The 18,413-nt window shown below is 52.5% G+C and overlaps 6 protein-coding genes and 2 non-coding genes across 8 annotated transcripts; 1 reads left to right on the top strand and 7 right to left on the bottom strand.

Annotated features, from left to right (window-relative positions):
- Positions 1 to 150: 150 nt before the first annotated feature.
- ASPZODRAFT_19693 (hypothetical protein) lies at positions 151 to 563 on the bottom strand (the record flags this gene model as incomplete). The annotated part of the gene is made up of 4 exons (XM_022727456.1): positions 151 to 168; positions 237 to 242; positions 301 to 330; positions 396 to 563. 4 exons carry the CDS (start codon positions 561 to 563, stop codon positions 151 to 153), a joined length of 222 nt encoding a protein of 73 aa, XP_022577800.1.
- A 597-nt stretch (positions 564 to 1,160) lies between these two features.
- ASPZODRAFT_1193691 (hypothetical protein) lies at positions 1,161 to 3,214 on the bottom strand. Its single transcript, XM_022721224.1, has 5 exons — positions 3,038 to 3,214; positions 2,824 to 2,946; positions 2,736 to 2,761; positions 2,263 to 2,670; positions 1,161 to 2,189 (listed from the first exon to the last, which is right to left on the bottom strand). Exons 1-5 carry the CDS (start codon positions 3,075 to 3,077, stop codon positions 1,314 to 1,316), a joined length of 1,473 nt encoding a protein of 490 aa, XP_022577799.1. The 5' UTR covers positions 3,078 to 3,214; the 3' UTR covers positions 1,161 to 1,313.
- A 279-nt stretch (positions 3,215 to 3,493) lies between these two features.
- Positions 3,494 to 5,259, bottom strand: ASPZODRAFT_136508 (hypothetical protein). The gene is made up of 2 exons (XM_022724076.1): positions 4,877 to 5,259; positions 3,494 to 4,790 (listed from the first exon to the last, which is right to left on the bottom strand). Exons 1-2 carry the CDS (start codon positions 4,997 to 4,999, stop codon positions 3,786 to 3,788), a joined length of 1,128 nt encoding a protein of 375 aa, XP_022577798.1. The 5' UTR covers positions 5,000 to 5,259; the 3' UTR covers positions 3,494 to 3,785.
- Positions 5,260 to 5,427: 168 nt separating this feature from the next.
- ASPZODRAFT_t143 lies at positions 5,428 to 5,501 on the bottom strand. Its single transcript has one exon. It is a non-coding gene; the product is annotated as a tRNA-Val (tRNA).
- A 292-nt stretch (positions 5,502 to 5,793) lies between these two features.
- ASPZODRAFT_t142 lies at positions 5,794 to 5,867 on the bottom strand. The gene has a single exon. It is a non-coding gene; the product is annotated as a tRNA-Val (tRNA).
- Positions 5,868 to 6,174: 307 nt separating this feature from the next.
- On the top strand, positions 6,175 to 9,235 carry ASPZODRAFT_169584 (hypothetical protein). The gene is made up of 2 exons (XM_022726896.1): positions 6,175 to 7,856; positions 7,907 to 9,235. Exons 1-2 carry the CDS (start codon positions 6,630 to 6,632, stop codon positions 9,209 to 9,211), a joined length of 2,532 nt encoding a protein of 843 aa, XP_022577797.1. The 5' UTR covers positions 6,175 to 6,629; the 3' UTR covers positions 9,212 to 9,235.
- Positions 9,236 to 9,710: 475 nt separating this feature from the next.
- Positions 9,711 to 11,597, bottom strand: ASPZODRAFT_74612 (hypothetical protein; the record flags this gene model as incomplete). Its single annotated transcript, XM_022729981.1, has 4 exons — positions 9,711 to 10,348; positions 10,403 to 10,994; positions 11,051 to 11,382; positions 11,483 to 11,597. 4 exons carry the CDS (start codon positions 11,595 to 11,597, stop codon positions 9,711 to 9,713), a joined length of 1,677 nt encoding a protein of 558 aa, XP_022577796.1.
- Positions 11,598 to 13,929: 2,332 nt separating this feature from the next.
- Positions 13,930 to 17,912, bottom strand: ASPZODRAFT_124048 (hypothetical protein). Its single transcript, XM_022721384.1, has 3 exons — positions 17,458 to 17,912; positions 14,866 to 17,383; positions 13,930 to 14,800 (listed from the first exon to the last, which is right to left on the bottom strand). Exons 1-3 carry the CDS (start codon positions 17,563 to 17,565, stop codon positions 14,226 to 14,228), a joined length of 3,201 nt encoding a protein of 1,066 aa, XP_022577795.1. The 5' UTR covers positions 17,566 to 17,912; the 3' UTR covers positions 13,930 to 14,225.
- Between the last annotated feature and the right edge of the window lie 501 nt (positions 17,913 to 18,413).

Here is an 18,413-nt window from a genome sequence, read left to right as displayed (position 1 = left end):
CTACGCTCAACTTGGATGCACCAAGCTTGTTCTAGTATTGGCCGACACTAAATGTACTCCATTGGTATAGATCAACTAACTAGACCAGATATACTTCTCATTCTTCTCCCGTCATCCTCTTCGTCCTCCTCGGTAATCGTATGGAGCTGTTCATCCGTCCAGAAGACCCTACTACGTCAGCAAGCATTTTCTTACCTGGATCAACTTGGCTCGAGGGCTCGTTTTGATTCACTCACAGAGAGCTACAGTTGTTAGATACTCGTCTATACATTTTTTTTCCATTTCTGACAGAAGACTTACCAGAGAAACAACTTCGCTTAGAGTACTGGTCTGCGAACGTTAATATCGAGATGTACAAGCCTTGCACCAAGGAGAGAAAAGATTACAGATCTCACCAATTCTGAATCATCGCTTTTGCCTTTCTTGGATCCCTCCACGTCACGGACAGCGTGGACATGCTCAGCGGCGCTGTCGATAGATGCCGCGGCCTTGACGTTCTCCGTCGGGGGCATTGCCATTACGGACGCAGCCAGGGCTGTAAGAACGAGGAACTGAGGGCGCATTTTGATAAGAATTCAAGGAAGGGGTCTTGGGGTAATTCCACTGAAGGGAAGCAGGTTGTCGGGTAGAAGAGGGGGTGGATGAGACAGGAGAAGTGAGTAGGACATGACCACCGAAGACAGTACCTTTTATAACATACGTGATGTAACTACTTATCACCTCTATAGCATCATAAGGGACAGGTACATCCGATTTTAGAAGAGAGTAGACAGGCACAAACGGCCTTGATGTCACCTTGTGGCGTGTACGCTGGTAACTGCCGTGGATATAGTTACATTATACAGCCAGACCACGGCGTGGACCTGGATAATCACGCCGAAAGAAACATCCTACACGACTCGATAAGTCGACTAAGCTTCTGTCATGCTCTCTGTATTTCTGATTCTGTGGGTTGCTTCAAGACAGCCGCATGCGGAAGTCGTCCACATTCCAGTCGCCTATTCTAGGTCGGTGACTTTTTTTTAGCTGTATTGCTATCTGATGGTGATTTTTTTCAAGAAATAGACTTTATGTGCTCATTAGCTATACACAATAATCTACCATTTCTCTGTTTTTTTTATGCACCAGAGGCACCACCGTATCTAGGAACCAGTCAGTGGGAAAACCACCGACTGTCCGTCCCAGAATGGTCAGAGGGGAGGATCAAAAAATCACAATTCAAAATCGCCCATATGCAGGCAGTTGGTAGACTAAATAAGAAAAAAAAAATCCCATCGCATGTCGTTGTTCTTTTTTTTGCAGATTCGTAGCTTCTAAAGAAGCGTCTTCATGTCGTTCATGTTGCGGATACCCGCCAGGTTGCCCGCCTTGACACGGTTGAGGGTCAAGGCCGCAATAAGCGCGGCACCGACACCGGAACCGTCCTCAGCGGCCTGGATGGTGACCTTGTCCTTTTCATTCGGGGCCCAGTCCAGAATCTCGCGGAGCGCCTGGGCACCGCGGGCCTTGAAGTGGGGGTACTTGGTGAAGACGGAACCGTCGGCGCCAACATGGCATGAGGTGATGTTCTTCTTCTTGCAGATGGCGGCCACACCGCAGGCAGAGAGGCGTGCAGCACGTGTACCGATCAGCTCGGCCAGGCGACGGATCAACTCCAGCTCAGCGGGTGTAGGCTTGATGTTGAGCACGCGCTCAAACAGTTCCTCCGTATCCTGCAAGTTCTCGTAGGGATCCTGTTCGATGGCAGCCGGGAAGGACGAGTCCAGGAGGTAGGGCTTGCGTAACTTGGACGTGTCCTGTTTCTCGAAAATCAGGCCGGGTCTGTTGTCAAGAAGGTCCACCAGCGCCAGACGGAAGATTTCGCCCAGGTACAACCCAGCGGTCATCTTTTCGAAGGCCTGCTGACCGGGGCGAGGAGAGTCACGGTCAATGATGTGGTCGTACTTGGTAAGGGGGAGAACAACGTGCTCGTTATCAAAGGCACCATACTCGCAGTTGATGGCGATGGGCATGTCCGGGGGCAGGTTCATATGGGCAATCTTAGGGACGGATCCGACGTTCTCCATATACGCGGCATTGACACCCGTGCCGAAAATGCAGCCAATCCTCATCAGAGGGTCGGTATAGGCAGAGGCAATCAGAGTACCAGTGGTGTCGTTGATCAGAGCAGCGATCTTGATAGGAAGGCCCTGGGAGAGATTGTTAGCCACGTCGATCTGCAAAACCAGAGCGTTTTTGTTTTGCGTATCACATGTTTCTTACCCTCTGCTTGAGGATGTTCTCCAGGGGAGGAACAACATCCTCACCCTCGACACCTTCAATATCGAAACCCTTGGTCCAGCGTTGGAGAACACCGTGATCGATATACTCCTGAGTTGCAGGGTACGAGAAGGTGAACCCCAGAGGCAGCTTTGCGAGGTTCTCTTCTCCGTGGTGGTACTCGATAAACTGCTGCAGGCAGTCGGCAATGTACTCCCACAGCTCCTCTGCGGTGCCCGTCTTGAGCTCTTCGGGAATGCGATACTTTGATTGTGTAATATCAAATCCACCCTGTTCCTCCGTCAAAGAGATCTCACAAACACGTAGGTTGGTGCCGCCCATGTCCAAAGCAAGGAAGGTGCCCTGTTCGTCACCATTGGGAAAGCCCATAACCCAGGTAACGTTCATCGGCTGAAGAACGGGTCAGCCTGGTCTCCAACACACACACGCACACGCGGGGAGAAGAAGAGACTCACGATATTTCCACCCTCGACACTGAGGCCTAGCAGCATAGAAGAATTAGCATTCGCTTCGTTTCATGTAATAATAAACACAGTATCCTACCCTTCTCAAGCTCCTTGACGAAGTGGTCCACAATCTCCTTGAGTTTCTTTGTATCCACAGTGAATTGACCCTCAAAGTCCTTGATCGTCTGCAAGAGGTTCTTCGGCACATCGGTCATCGATCCTGTGGGCGAAAAAAGCCATCCAGTCAGTCCATCATAATTGCTCTGCCAGCCGACTCCCCTCAGCTGATAGGGCGGAGTGCTTGTACTCACCCTTGCGGGAAGGCGGCTGCTTAGGACCAATTCCAACCATCTTGGCGATTAATACTGGGACTCGGAGAAGCTAGAGAGATAATAAGAGAGAAGAACAGGGTCAACCGTCAAAAACAGAAAGGGAGGTGAGGGAAGAAAGAAGCGACCCTGTCTGGTGCTCTCCCGGTGAAGGTGTCTCGGGCCGTGGGGCAACCAAAGCAAGCAGCATCATTGCCCCGCTCGAGTCTAGAGTTGCTGCTAGAAACAGCTCACTGGAACAGCTAACCTGCTAGTTGACTATCTTACGATGATCGTCATTGTTTAATGCCAGTTTAATGCCCTATTATGCATTGCGCTCAATTGGTAGACATGGCGTGAGAGCCCATATATCGTATCTACTGTCTATCTACGCCATGGAATATGGCGGCACATTCTGGTTTGGAGACCATATGGGGTGGGGGGGAAACAGTCAAAGGGAAAAAAAAAAAAAAAAAAACCTGATAAGTCTAATGCAGAGTGTTTTGTGACGGGCCAACACAGCCTCGCCGGTGTTGGCTAGGAGGAAAGTCTTCAATCCCAAGTCTGGAACTCCCCGCACCAAGATCGTTAGGATCCTCAATAGTCTCCCATTTGGATGGTGCAGTGCTTGTGTCAGACGCCATACTCCTTGGTATATAGGATTTATTGATGGTGTCCTGCTAAATCCATCCAATCGTTTCACTGAGCTTTGTCGATCACGTCGCAATGGGTGTCTGCGGTTGACCGCTAACTAGAGAGAGGGATGTTGGCCGGCAATATGAGGGAAGACATGCGCGAGACCTCCGCCGGCACTCTCGTCGACGGTATGTGCAGCTTTGGATACGCTCGTCATGTCTGCGGGCTGCTTCTCCAGCTGCTGTCTGACACGTTTCTCGTATGCGCTTGTGATGTTGAGCGAGCGATCGACTTCGTTGGTAAGTCTTTCCACTTCGTCTTTCAGTCGCTCATCTCGGGTCTTGAGGGGTGCGTTTTCGCAGTCCCTCGCTTCTTTGTCCGGGTTGGTTTTCTCCCAGAGAGCCTCCAGTTCCTCTAGCCAACCCAGTGCCTTAGCAAACTTCCGCACTCCAGCGTCACAGTCCCCTAGGAGCAGGACATCGTCGGGCCGTGACCCCATACCGCCGACACGTTCCATGTTGATCAGGACGCGGGGCACGCCGTCTTTACAGAAACCAGGAAGGCTGGCAAATGGCTGGACGGATAAACTGGTACCCATCACAATACATAGGTCCGCATCCTCAGGTAGATGTCGGTTGAGAAAGAATTCCTCCGGCAGGGCTTCGCCGAAGAAGACAATGTCTGGCTTGACAAAACCCTTGCATTCAAGGCAGCGGGGGACCTCTCCAGTCTGGACTGCTTTCTTGATGAGCTCGTCTGGGAACTGTGCCTTGCAGTCGATGCAGTGCTGCGAAGCAAAGCTGCCATGGGCCTCAATGATCATCTCCCCAGGTAGACCCGCCTGCCGCTCGAGGCAGTCGATGTTCTGAGTGAAATGCTTAAGTAGGCGACCCTTGTCGTGCAGCAGCTTGATGAAGCAATGCGCAACCGTCGGGCGGAATTTTCCAGGGTACAGCTCGCGAGCCAGCGCGTAGAAGGGTCTTGGGTTGTTCCGAAAGAAGCCGATATCAAACACGTCTTCGGCATCAGGCAAGTCCAGGTGCGCTAGATTGTCGTAGATCCCCGTGCCTGGTGAGCGGAAGTCGGGGATACCTGCCGAGGTGCTTATCCCAGCTCCCACCTGGAGTACTTAGCTGTCAGTCTAGACATGTTACGCCTCGCGACATGGAAGAGCGCGGCGCAACAGTGCATGAGAGAACCACTTACCATGACCACAATGTGCCGGACATTCTTCTCTTGGATATACTTTGCGACTGCATCGATGTTCCGTGCCTCCAGAACCTGGGTAGGGGTGTTCTCATCCACCACAGTCGAGGATTCGTTGCCCATGGCAGCGCGCGAGCGGCCGTGCTTGCGCCGCGATTTTCTTCGATGGCGACCTATTGCTGTTGATATACAGGGCCGCGAAAAGCTCCAGGTTTTGTGGTTTCTGTGGGAATGGTTTATCTTGTGAGATGAACTAGAGAGTCTCAGGAAAGTCGAGTAGGCGGCCTTGTCAAACCCCCGACAGTGACGTCCAATAATTCAGCCGCTTGCCATTGGCTCCTGATCGGGTAAAGTGCCTTTCGTTGGTGCCTGAGGCGAAGTTGCAGATCAACGTGAGTGTCATCATCATGACTTGAGTTACTTAGGAATGAATGCCTTGGTCACACAAGTGAAACTCGGCTGGCAAAAAACCCCCCTCCCCCACCCACCTCCCACCCATCGCAGGCTACAGCTAGACCCAGAGGGAAACTGGATAGTGGGCAAAAAAACAATGACCAGACTGGGGCTCGATCCCAGGACCTTATCGGTGTTAACGATACGTGATAACCAACTACACCATCCGGCCGCTGTTGAAGGGAGGTCTCAAATAGTGTTACAGAGGCGGTATGTTAGAAATAAGGGTAGGACTTGGCATAAGCGTAACTTTGGTTGTAACTAACTAACTACCTACCTAGGTAGGTACTCCGTATATAGCATTGAGAAGTTCTGGTGTTTTTTTCTCGGTGTGAGACGGCCAGTCAGCTTTTGGTGTAGAATATATAGATAGTTGAATATTTCTCGATGAATTCGCCGCTGGATTTATGAGTCAAGTTCAAAATAAAATACATTTGCAACCAAAAATAGGGAGCAAAAAGCAATGACCAGACTGGGGCTCGATCCCAGGACCTTATCGGTGTTAACGATACGTGATAACCAACTACACCATCCGGCCGTTGTTGAAGATACGACCATTATATGCCTATATGGATCAGACTTTGCAATTCCGGAACTTAACCAGTCAACGTTGGAGCTGAGATCAGTATCCAGTACTCTGTATTAGGGGTTCATAGTTTTATGTAAACAATAGAAGAGCGAGTAGGTTCTTCATATGGGTCAAGCCCCACATGAAGCTGCCTACCTGATATATCGAGAGCGCTCGAGGAAATCGGTATTCTTCAGTGTCTTTGATACGGTAGTAATATATAGTTGTACGACACCCTGAGGGTTCCCAGTATACCACCGCCCGCCCCCCGAGACTGAGCATGGAACATATCAACACCATATCAGTACCAGAGACACGAGCTCGAATACCAATATATGTGCCAGCAAACACGATCGTACCAGCTGGCAAGGCAACCAGTGTGGCCGGACTATACAGCATCCTGATCGAAGAGACATGCGTAAAAGCTACAAATCAGCATGGAAAGCACCCGGTTGCAAAATCCAGGCAGTGATATACAGAATAGCTGCTCACTATCTCTCACTATACCAATATTCCCTCAGTTCAAGGAAGTACATTCATCATTCAATTATAACTACTCAATAATAAATACTACACAACTACTGGCAACAGTCATCGGGGATGCAATGTTCTCACCGCCTGCCACATACTGCCACTGGTGTCTTCCTGTCATAAGCGAAAGTCGCCTGTCAACAAGACAGATCGCCGGTCAGCGTTGCTTGGAATTGCCATCCAGGCACACGCAGGAAGGAGATGTCCGAACCAGCAATTACCAACGGACACTTGGTGTCTCCTCACAGGCCCTTAGACCAACTTCAAACGAACCCGGCCGCTCCTACTGCGGACATCTTCAATGCTAGCTCCATTGCGGAGATCAAGGCCACCCTGTCCCACCTCCACGACCAGGAAGCATCCGTCACAGCTCGCCTCGATGCACTCGTCGCCTCCCAGAAGGACTTTTCTCGAGAGCTGGGTCGCCTTGACCTGTTACGGGCCCACCTTGGCACCCAGGCCACCACCACCCGCGCAATCAGCAATGGCATGCTCTCCAACGCCGCAGCCACGGCAGACCGGATCTCCAGTGCCGTACGTCGCCTCGACATAGAACAGGCACGGGTAAAGGCCACACTGGCAGTCGTGGAACAAGTCGCAGAGCTCAAGGCCTGTGTACTGGGTGTTGCTGGTTCCATGGGAGCCCCCCAGGACTGGGAGACGGCAGCAAGTTACCTCAACCGGGCGTCGAAAATCCCACCGGAGGTTCTACATGGCGCCTTTGCAGCGGAGATTGTGCCCACAGCCGAAGTGCCCGACCCGCCGAATGTTACGCTCGACAACGCCGCCGAATCGCTGTGTGGGTTGTTCCTCCGCGAGTTCGACAAGGCCGTCCAGGAGAACAACGGGGCCAAAATCACACGTTTCTTTAAACTATTCCCACTCATCGGTCGATCAGAGGTTGGCTTGGACGTATATGGGCGCTATGTTTGTCAAGGGGTTGCGTCTCGAGCGCGGACGAACCTTAATGCCGGCACTGCTGGGTCACAGAGCAAGGATGGCTTCTTCTACGCGAATGCTCTCACCAAGCTCTTCGAACATATCGCACAAATCGTCGACAGCCATGGGGGGCTTGTGGAACGCCACTATGGCTCGGGGAGAATGGCTCGTGTCATTGAGCGGCTCCAGATCGAAGCAGACGTGCAGGGAGGCATCATCCTCGACACCTGGAGCGACGAGAGACATATCGACCGCAAGCTGATGGATGTCAAGTCCTATGCCTTTACATTTCTAGTACAAAGCTTTCTGCCCCAGCAAAGAGCCGCCGGCACCCCGCGGTCGAACTCACCGGCCTTTCGAGACGGAACGCAGGTCCCCGCTGAGGATGAGGGCGTGGATATGAAGGAAATCGACGGCATCCTCAACGAAGTAGCTGTCATGTTGGGTCGCTGGTCTCTCTACTGTCGCTTTCTGACCGAGAAATGCAACGTATGTCACTGAGAAGTTGTTGTCGTTCTCAAAGGCTAACCATGACCCAGAGCACGACTGAAGAAGCGGCAGGCGAAGAACAGCAGCGGCTTCCCAAATTCCTTGAGGAATCATCCCTGGCTCGAAAAGTCAGTGACCGGCTAGCGACACCCTTCAATACGATGACCACGTTCTTCCTGAGACGGTCTGTCGAGAAGGCGTTTCAGCTTGACGAGCAGCCTTCGGGCCTGACATTGCAAGCGAATAAGCCATTGAAAGCGGACCCTCCACACATCACCTCGGCAGTAGACGACATCATGTATATTGTGAACAAGGTGTTGCAGCAATCCTTGGCAACCTCGCAGCTGTCTGTGGTGATGAACGTGGTGCCGACGCTGTCCCGCGTGCTGGGATCCGACTTCATCGGGATGACGCAGCGGAAGATGCGCGACGAGTGCTATCCGAAAGCAACAGTCCAGGGCGGGCAGCCGCCAGAGCAGATTGTCATTTCCTTCCTGGTCCTGATCAACAACCTGGACGTTGCCGTCGACTATATCCGGCGGATTGTGCAAACGCACACCGAGCCCAGCAGCGAAGCGAACGCGCTGCACTCTCTGTTCCCTCTTGCCTCCGAGGCGGCCAAGGTCTCGCAGACCCTGCAGTCCCTGACATCCTCATTTGAAGCGAAAGTCAACGACCTACTCTCCGACGGCATTCAGGTAGTTTTTAACAATGTGATCAAACACCGCTTGCGGCCGATCCTCTCCGACTCCTTCCGTGACATTGAATACCAGCCCCGTGACGACCGCGACCCAACAGGCACCACAGCCTACTACCACGACCACCACGACTACGACAACGATGAAGCCGACCATATCGCCGACTACGACGGCGCAGGCGGTCCAGGCACGAACGGCGGCGACCCCTCCTCCTCCTCCACCTCCTCCCCGGAGGCGGAACTAGTCCGCCCGCGCTTCGCAGCCGCCTGGTCAGAGCTCCTGTCCCCAATCGCCCGGATCCTGACGCCTACAGCGTTCGACCGCCTCCTCGCCGTGACGGTCGCGTACCTGGCGCGCCTGCTCGAGAAGCGTCTGTGGGCGTACCACGGCCGCGTCAACGCGCTGGGCACCACGCGCCTCGAACGCGACGTTTCAGGCATCGTGAGTGCGGCGATCGATATCGGCGGTTCCCAGAGTGCAGGCCGGTACCGTCATCGCGAGGCGTTTGCGCGCTGCGTGCAGATCGTGCTCCTGATGGGCATGGAGGACGACGAATGGGAGGAGGTCGTGCGCGGCGGCGACGCTGCCGAGCTGGTCGATCGGTTGAATGCCGAGGAGCGTCTCCGGGTGCGAGGCATGCTTAGGCAAATTGTTTGATATTCTCTCTCTCTCTCTCTCTCTCTTGTATCCTTCTGTACATTCTATTAGTTTTGATTTGCATATATACACTACAAGTCATATAGAGTGACTCTTCCACTGTTACTAGGAGTGCAGTTTATATAATTTATTATATTTAGTGTGGTATCACAAGCCAAGACCAGATCCTCTAACATATGTACAAGCCCACAACTCCGAACATAAAAATACCATCCCCCATGCCGTTCTCTTTTTTTGGTGTAGAAACGTAAAAAAACGTCATCATCCAGCCCCAGGCTAGATGGGAGGTGTATATCGTGTGCAAACGATATGAAAGACGGAGAAGAGGTAACAAGGAGGGAAAAAAAAATATAAACACAGGTGTCGCTGGTAGAGGCCGAATATTACACGGTGGGAATCATGGGAAAATGCCGTGAAAAAAAGAAAAGAAGGGGGGGGGGGAAGGGAGAACGCCGGACGAAAAACAAGGGCAAAAAAACGCAGCAGAGAAGATGATCTATTAACCGGATTTTTCAGCGGACACCTGTGGGTTTGAAGGGGGAAGACCGCCGGCTTCACCAGCACGGGTCTGTTCGGCAACCTGTCGGGGAGCTGGCGGAAGGATCTTGACCTCCTGGATGCCATCGTCCTGGCTTTCCCCGCGGCTGCTCATCTGGGCGGGCGCGTGGCCCTCAAGCATCATCTCGCTATGCTCGCCGATGCCGTACCGGCTGTGCGCAGGGATCTCGTGGCCGTCCTCCAGCTGGTCGTGCTTCTGTGGCGTCCAGGCCAGGTAGTCACGGCGCACCTCCACGTAGTCATAGGCGAATTCGCCCAGCTGGTCGTCATCCATACCGAGGAGCTCGGCCTCCTCGGACGCCCGCAGCTTGAGTCCCGGGATGGCGTTGATGGCCAGGGCGATAATGGCGGACATGACGAATGCATAGGAGCAGGTTGCGACGACATATGCGATCTGGACATAGAGCTGCTTCCAGTTGTGGATCACCCAGCCACCAACTTTAGTTCCCGTGTTGACTCCGTCCAGGCCGACAATCGCATCGTCGGCGAAGAATGCGTTGAATATGAGCCCGACGATTCCGGCGACGCCGTGTTCGGCCAACACATCCATCGAATCGTCGATGCGCACCCAGTATTTAACTATATCATGTTAGAGACGAGTTTATCTATATGGGAGTGATATATAATGCCTACCCTTTGTCGCATAATTGCAGACGATGCCCGTAACGATACCGAGGATGACACTGGCCCACGGGGTGATGAATCCTGAGGCAGGGGTGGCAGCGACGAGACCCGAGATCGTTCCCGAACACCAGCCGACCATCGACCACTTCCGGGCCAGACGCCAATCGAGGATGACCCAGCTGATGGCTGCAAAGGCGGCGGTCAGGTTGGAATTCCAGCAGGACATGGTAGCCCGGAGATTGGCTCCGAAGGCGGAACCACCGTTGAAGCCTAGCCATCCGAACCACAGGAAAACGGTTCCCAGTAGGATCAGTGAAACGTTGTGTGGGCGGAAGTTGAGCATCATGCGTTCCTGCCGGCGGCCCAAAACCATCGAGTAGGCAAAGGCGGACAGGCCGGATCCGATCTCGACGGGCCCGCCGCCCGCGTAGTCCATGACGCCGTACTTGTAGGCCCACCCATTAGCATTCCACGCCCAGCAGGCGAGTGGACAGTAGACAACGGTCGCCCAAATAAAAGTGAACACCATCGCGGGGAGAAGTCGGCCACGTTCGGCAACCGCTCCCATGACAATTGCAGCTGTCACGGCACAGAATTGCATCTGAAAAGTCAGCCCCAAATATCTCCGCCGGTGTAGAAATGAAAAAAAAGGTCTACCTCGTAAAAAGCAAAGAGAAGGTCCGGGATCAGCGGCGAGCCCGGACTCGGAGCCGCTAGAGTATTCATCAAGCCAAAGTTGCGTAGGTTGCCAATGTAACCGTTGGTAGCCGTCGGCGAGAAGGCGAGCGAGTATCCCCAGAAGTACCACTGAAAGGTGATGACCGACATGGACGCCATACAGGCCCAAATCATACTCAGGGCAGACTTGCGGCGGGCAAGACCGGAGTAGAGGAAGCCTAGACCCGGCACCATCACCATCACCATCGCCGAGGCCACAATAATGTAGGCCTGATCGCCCGATTGAAACCATTTATTGACATTTTCCGTTCCTGTAAAAAAAAAGATAAAAAAAAAGCTGTCTTAGTATCACGGTATCCTGTATTTTGTATGGTCCCCGATTTCTCCGGAAGATCCTTGACTTTCACGTACGTGAATTTCCACCCAATGCCTCATTTGTAGTTAACCCATAGTCCGATGGAGCCCCCGTCCAGTTGTAGGATGCGTATTCGGGCGTGAATGGTGCGACGCCTTGCGAGGTAGCCATGCTGCTGCTGCTCCTGGTGCCGGATTTGCGGAAAATACAGAATCCGAGAGGTTTAGGAAGACCGGCAGAACAGAGAGAAAAAAGAAAAATGGTAGGTAAGGGAGGGTTTCACATGCAGATATGCAGTCAGGATGAAGATTTCCTATCGGAGAGAAAGGACGAGAAAAAAAGGGACTGGGAGGACGACAAGTCGGAGGAAACAAAATCGAATCACTCTTTCTTCTCTCTCTCTCTCTCTTTCTCGCTCAATCTGGACTCCACCTTTTCGAGTGGAGCAGAATGACAGGCAGAAAGGCAGCAAGAAGACAGCCAAGTCAAATAGGACTTGGGGGAGCGGACCGGGTGCTCTTTAAGGTTGACTTGACTCCTTTCGCCACAGGGAAGGAAGAAAGCGGAGGATATATATTGGGTACGCACTCCAAACGACTCCAGTCATTCCAGACTTTGGGCCTGAGTGGGCCTGGATGAATGACGGATCGATCGACGGGACTCAGACAAGAGGAATAATAAGCCCCAGGGGAAAAAAAGAGGTAGTAGTAAGAAAAAAAAAATAAGAGTAAAACACCAGCTGCAGTTAGTTAAGTTTTTAAGTTCCAAAAAAATAGAATTGATGGTGCCAGCTGCGGATAAAGAAAAAAAAAGACTGATAAAGGCAGAGTATAGAGAGAAAGATCAGCAGAGCAGGCAGTTCATGATTAATTCAATTGTCTCATTGATCAATTTAATCTATAGAATTCTATACAGATCAGTATTAATCCGTATGGACCTAACCATGTGGTAGTTATGAGAAAGGACTGAAGAGAGGTAACGTACGTATGGTATTGATTGTGGCAAGAAATCAGTACATAATCCGATTATCATCAGTAACTGATATGAGAACCTCCGCCAAACCTCCGCTATACCTCCAGGAACCGCCATTTGACGAAACCTTTCCTCTGGATCCAAATCCCGCGCTTGTAGGGATTGCTCTGCGTCATGATTAGTAGCCCAAGCCTGTTTCTGAGTACAGGTACTAACTAAGTACCTGTACCTACCTAGGTACCTAGTAAGATACCTCAGTATGTTGTTAGTAGGTACTCTGTAGTGGTACCTGTTAGTACTCCGTACCTACCTAGGTACCTAGTAGGTACCTGTAATAGTACTCCGTATTAGTTACCTGGTAACGTCCTCAGGTCCCTAACTGGGTAAGTGTGGGATCCAACCGTGACAAAATTATTTTTGTTTCTTCTGGCAACCGGATCTTGGCAGGCCCGTGAGTGTCAGAGCATCTGGTGGCAGCACTTTTTCCAAGGAAAAAGAACGTCTGACGCCGATCTGGGCCATGCATCAGCCTTTAAGTAGGTAGAAGTTAAGCTGACAGATTAGGTATCTAGCTATCTCCAGGACTGGACAGCTCTACTATTATCTATCTATGGAGTAACTATATGGCAGTTATCTCAAAGGCAATCCTGATAACGCTTTCTGCCGGCTTTCCGTAGAGATAGAGATAGAAGAATGGCCCCCAGCGATTCACTATAGACTCCTACTGTGCTCCGTACCTAGCTACAGTACCTACCTAGTTGGTAACCAACTACCTCTCCGTAAGGCCTACAATGAGACCTTATCTTAACCTGGCGAGCAATTGGATGAATGATGCTGTCGCTCAAATGCCCTGATTGGCTAGAGATAAAGCCCTTGGTCGCCACCCTTGCCAAGAGTGGATCTGTACCCGTATGTAGGACGCCCTTTCCCGCCTCGGGACTAGCGCAGAGACACCTGCTGCGCCGTAATAGGACTAGCCCCGAGTCTTTCTCACAAGATAGACCCGTGCTGTGATTCGTCCAAGATAAGCCACCTCGCGGTCTGTTCATTCGTCGGGTGGCCTGAACCACCCCGGCCGGTCGGCCTAAGGTTTACCTTACCAGCAGCCTCAACGGCTTCACCTCGGAGGGCCTTAAGGCTTACATTACAGGCTTCGTAGTTACTCCGTACTCCGTACCTAGTACTCCGTACCTAGTACTCCGTACCTAGTACTCCGTACTTACTGGTCCGGTACGGAGTAGCAAGGTCTCGGACGCCGCCCGTCCTCCACCCCGCGTTTTCCCGCGCCCGTCGGGAATTCCAGGGACGACATCGGCCCTCCGCGCCCTCCGCTCGCTTCTCATGCACTCAATATGGAGAGGCTCCAAGGATTTCCCTTCCAGAAATTTCTCCTCCGTGGTTTGTTTTCGTCCGGAGGACGGAGTGCCCCGGGACTTGGAGATGTTAGTCAGCAGGATCTAGCTCCGAGGTGAGACATCATACTACTAGATTATTATATAGTAATTCCGGTCGTCACAGTGTATTTAATATTATATGTCCAAGGCTCTATACAAGTCCATCATGCGAATGTCTATTAGTATGTATCAACTGCTAGGTACATTAACCAGAGAGATTTCCCTCCCATGCAAGACCGCCTCCAGCCATTATAATGATCAATATAAGTCATCACTTCTTCGGGACAAATGGTCCCGCCTATTACATGAACCGCTGTACATTGCATTTAATTACCAGGAAGGAAAGTTGAATAGAAGAGAAAGAAAAAAAGAAAAAAGAAGAAGAACACTCCATATAAACAGAAGCTCGCAAGGGGCTGCACAGGTAAGGTGATCACACATTTGTGCTGTAGCCTGCCCCCACGGATCTCCGCCGTTGGAGAGCTCGATAGTACTTGCGGGCCTCGTCGACCCAGAAGACCGAGCTGGACAGACAGACCAGCTTGAATAGATGGCCCAGACCGAGCGCCTCGGTCTGGAAAACCCGCTGCAGGAAGGGGACGTAGATCACGCACGCCTGGCCCGCGAGCGAGCCCAGAACAGCGTAGTTGAACATCTTGTTGCCGAATAGGTCAAGCTCGCCGCGGAGCACCGACTTGCCTTCGCTGCGGCATGAGAGCGCGTTGAACATGTCGAACAGCACAAAGCAGGTGAACGTCATCGTCGTGTCGTGCGCCGTCACCACCCGCTGCCGCTTGCCCGGGTTGAGCACGTCGTCCTCATCTCCCATCTCGTAGATGTAGATCGCCAGCGTGCCGAGCATAATAACAAAGGCGGAGGTCAGCACTCGCTGGATCAGAGGTCTCGTCAGCACACGCGCATGCTTGGGTCGTGGTGGTCGGTTCATGATCGATGGGTCCACGGGTTCAACACCCAGGGACTGTGCCGGAGGGCCGTCCATGAGGATGTCTAGGTTGGTAAGTAGAAGAACTTTTTTTTTTGTATAGATATTGTAAATGGAATAAAATACTCACTGATCCAGAGGATTTGCATCGCATTCAGGGGATTCTTGAAACCCAACGTTGTGCTTAGCAAGACCAGACTCAACGCGGCAACGCTCGTGCTCAGCTGGAACGTGATAAAGTTCTGGATGTTATAGAAAATGCCCTTGCCCTGTTCAATGGCCCGCAAGATCGTGGAAAAGTCGTCGTCCGTCAAGATCATGTCCGCAGCTTCCTTGGCCACGTCTGTACCCAGCTTGCCCATAGAAATGCCAATGTCGGCCTTTTTCAGGGCTGGGGCGTCGTTCACTCCGTCGCCTGTCATGGCCACGACATCTCCTCGCGATTGAAGGGCCCGAACGATCTTCAGTTTGTGATCCGGGCTGGTGCGAGCAAAAATCGATGTCGTCGAAATGGCTTGGCCAAGCTCCTCGGCCGTCATATGATCGATCTCACTGCCTCGAAGGACAGACTTGGAGCCCGGCGAGTCATTGACCGGCATACCGAGTTTCTTCGCGATGGCAACTGCCGTGGTCTCCGCATCGCCGGTAATCATGATAACATGAACACCTCCGGCCATGAGACGTCGAATAGATTTGTGAACGTCCTTGCGAGGCGGGTCGTTCATACCAACCAATCCTGCAAACACTAAACCGGTATACCGATCATCGTCACTGGACGCACCTGCCTTTTGAACAGGCGTCCCTGATCGGCTGCCATACCGGCCCCTGGAAACATCCCGTACCGCGCCGCTCGCAAACGCAAGAACCCTCAGCCCCTCTGCTGCCATCTGTTCAGCGGCATGTCGGACTATCTTGCGGCGAGGCTCGTCGAGGATAACCTCGCGGCCGTCCTTCGTCAGGTAGGTATCGCATCGTAGAAGCACCTGTTCAAGAGCACCCTTGATGTATGCGACATCCGTTCCTCCCGGCGCACTATAAGAGGAAGGATCGCCGGGGGTCCCACTGCCGATAATTACGCCCATCCATTTGCGTTCCGAGCTAAAGGGAGTTTCCGAGACCCGGGCGCTGATCCGATCACGCACATCATCCTCACCGAATGTATCTAGGAGATCCAAGATGGCTACATCCGTAGGCTGGCCTACCCAGCGACTTTTCGCAGCACCGGAAGAGCTGTCGACCGTCGAGGAAAGCACAGCAGCGGACGAGGCACTGGCGGGCGAGTTGGCATGAACACGGGAGAGTCGAGCGTTGTTAGCGATATTACCCACGCGGAGGACGGTCCGAGCCGCTGGGCCGGGGGTCAGAGAGGATATGTCTTTATGCACCTCAAACGGCTCCGGGCAGTCAAAGTGCCACATCTTGGTCACGGTCATATGGTTCATGGTGAGCGTGCCCGTTTTGTCGCTACAGACAACATTCACCGAGCCCAAAGTCTCAACACTCGGCAGTCGGCGCATGATTGCGCCTCTGTTAGCCATACGCAGCACGCCCAATGCCAGAGTGACCGTGACGATGATCGGTAATCCTTCTGGAATGGCGGCGACAGCGAGCGACACACCAATGGTGAACATTTCAAGAAGCTTCCGGCCTTGCAATAGCCCAATAAAGACAATTAATGCAATAACACCGAATGATACGTAGCTCAATTCCTGACCAAGTCGATCCATAGACAGCTGAAGCGGAGTCCGAGGGCTTTCAATCTCCTGCAGAGAGGCGGAGATGCTTCCAAACTCCGTCTTTGCACCAGTAGCAATGACGATACCTTGTCCATATCCGGACCGCACCAGAGTGCCCATGAATGCGATGTTGTGTTGTTCGTTCAATCGAATATCAGCTCCAACGGCACCGCTGGCCGGTGCATCGTAAAACGGCGATCGCGGAGGCGAGACGAACTTGGGGGTATGAGGTGTGTGAGCCGATAAACCATTGAGACTACGCAGCGCCTCTGCGTATTTGATCACCGGTTCGTTCTCTCCAGTCAGGTTTGATTCATCGATGCTCAAGTCAGTGGCGGCAGTGATCCGGATATCTGCCGGTATGCGGTCACCCGTCGTAAACAGAACCAAATCTCCCGCAACAAGCTGAGATGCCGGAACCGTACTAGAGGCCTTGACCGCAGAACTGGGACTCTTGCTCCTGAGTTCACGCAACTCCACGTCCGCCGTGCTATCCATGGCTAGCGAATTGACGGCTTCATACACGTCCCCAGAAGGCACGTCGCGGATCAGATGTGCATAGTGGGGGACCAGACGATTCAATGCCTCCAGCGACTTTTCTGAGCGATACTCCTGCACAAAGCCAACCGAAACGACAATGGTCACGGCGAGTGTAATGCTGATGGCGTCGTCGTAATTGCCCATGAAAAACGAAATCGCTGCGGAGGCGAGCAGCAGCAGGATCAGGGTCTCCTTGAATTGCTTGAGAAACCGGAGCCAGAGCGGCTCCGGTTCCTCGTGTGGAAGCTCATTGGGGCCATTGCGCAGCAGTCGTGCTTCTGCTTCGGCGGGAGTCAATCCGTGGAGTAGTGATGTCTGTAAACGCTCGGCGGTTTCTTGGGGGTTCAGTAAGGAGTATGTCGAAGTAGACAGCTGTAAACAAATATATATTTAGCATCATCACAGCAACGGCGTCGATAGAGAACAACTCTGACACCAAAACTTACTGCAGATGTCGACGCTGACCGTGAATTCGCGGGCGTTGTGGACGAGGGTCTTGGAACGGGGGTTTGGGCATTATGCAGAGGTAGCGCAGGCGTCTCAGACCTTGACATCTCTCATGCTTTGTGACGAAATAGATCCAAAAAAAAAGAAGAAGGAAAAAGAAGAAGAAGAATAAGAAGGAAAAAAGAAAGGAAAAAGAAAACGTAGAGTAATCAGACCAGACGCACTCTCATCACGTAGAAGGCGGACTACAACAGAGTACACGAGGAGCCACGTTCAGAGACGGCTCGGCGGTTGCACGAAGAATAGCGACAACTCGAGAGTAAGAGAGTAGAGCAGCAAATGTATGCAAGTGCGATGTAAAACAATTGCAGCTGGAGACCACAGGCTTTCTTTATGGATTCGTCTGAAACTGGGTGGACACGTCTAGACTTCTTTTCTCCCAAGCTGCCTTTGTCGCAGGCTGGCCAGCGGTTGATGCTGCTTTCCCCTATGCGGCCTAGAGGGCTCGGAGACTTACTTGGTCCGATTGAGCCCTGCATTAGGCCTAGCGTGTCTACACCTTGTAGCCTGAGGCATCAACACAAAAATCAGCTGATCGGCTTAGTAATTATTCATTAATAATCAAATCAGATGATCTATATCACGTGATCCCAGCCACATGCCTCGTCCTGTTTTGGGTTTGGGTTGCGGGAGGCTGGGCAACCAGCGCACTAAACCCACCTCGTCTCATCTTGACTCGCCCTCGCCCGCCTTTCACGACGCGACATCTTCGCTCCTCGTCCCGAACCAACCGCCCCTCCCACCCCTCCGCATCGAAAGCGGTCGACGACGCCGTTGGAATCGCTTGAATTTTGGATCGACGCTCTATCCGGTGTGTTATTGTGCGCGTGTCGCCAGCAGACGGAGCCTCGCCGCCTCCATCTTCCGTTTTCTGGATCGGAGCGCGTCATCCGGC

This window comes from Penicilliopsis zonata, assembly GCF_001890105.1.
Source record: "Penicilliopsis zonata CBS 506.65 unplaced genomic scaffold ASPZOscaffold_20, whole genome shotgun sequence".
Classification (NCBI taxonomy): domain Eukaryota; kingdom Fungi; phylum Ascomycota; class Eurotiomycetes; order Eurotiales; family Aspergillaceae; genus Penicilliopsis; species Penicilliopsis zonata.
Note: the sequence above shows the minus strand (reverse complement) of the source record. Positions and strands in the feature narration are given on the sequence as shown.

Bases quoted from the DNA above. Each gene is read 5' to 3' on its own strand.
- ASPZODRAFT_1193691 (XM_022721224.1), bottom strand. From the start codon at position 3,077: ATGGTTGGAATTGGTCCTAAGCAGCCGCCTTCCCGCAAGG. The intron at 2,947-3,037 runs GTGAGTACAAGC...TTTCGCCCACAG, and splicing joins GCAGCCGCCTTCCCGCAAGG to GATCGATGACCGATGTGCCG. The intron at 2,190-2,262 runs GTAAGAAACATG...AATCTCTCCCAG, and splicing joins AGAACATCCTCAAGCAGAGG to GGCCTTCCTATCAAGATCGC.
- ASPZODRAFT_136508 (XM_022724076.1), bottom strand. From the start codon at position 4,999: ATGGGCAACGAATCCTCGACTGTGGTGGATGAGAACACCCCTACCCAG. The intron at 4,791-4,876 runs GTAAGTGGTTCT...TAAGTACTCCAG, and splicing joins TCCGGCACATTGTGGTCATG to GTGGGAGCTGGGATAAGCAC.
- ASPZODRAFT_169584 (XM_022726896.1), top strand. From the start codon at position 6,630: ATGTCCGAACCAGCAATTACCAACGGACACTTGGTGTCTCCTCACAGG. The intron at 7,857-7,906 runs GTATGTCACTGA...ACCATGACCCAG, and splicing joins TTCTGACCGAGAAATGCAAC to AGCACGACTGAAGAAGCGGC.
- ASPZODRAFT_124048 (XM_022721384.1), bottom strand. From the start codon at position 17,565: ATGTCAAGGTCTGAGACGCCTGCGCTACCTCTGCATAATGCCCAAACC. The intron at 17,384-17,457 runs GTAAGTTTTGGT...ATTTGTTTACAG, and splicing joins GGTCAGCGTCGACATCTGCA to CTGTCTACTTCGACATACTC. The intron at 14,801-14,865 runs GTGAGTATTTTA...TTACCAACCTAG, and splicing joins GATGCAAATCCTCTGGATCA to ACATCCTCATGGACGGCCCT.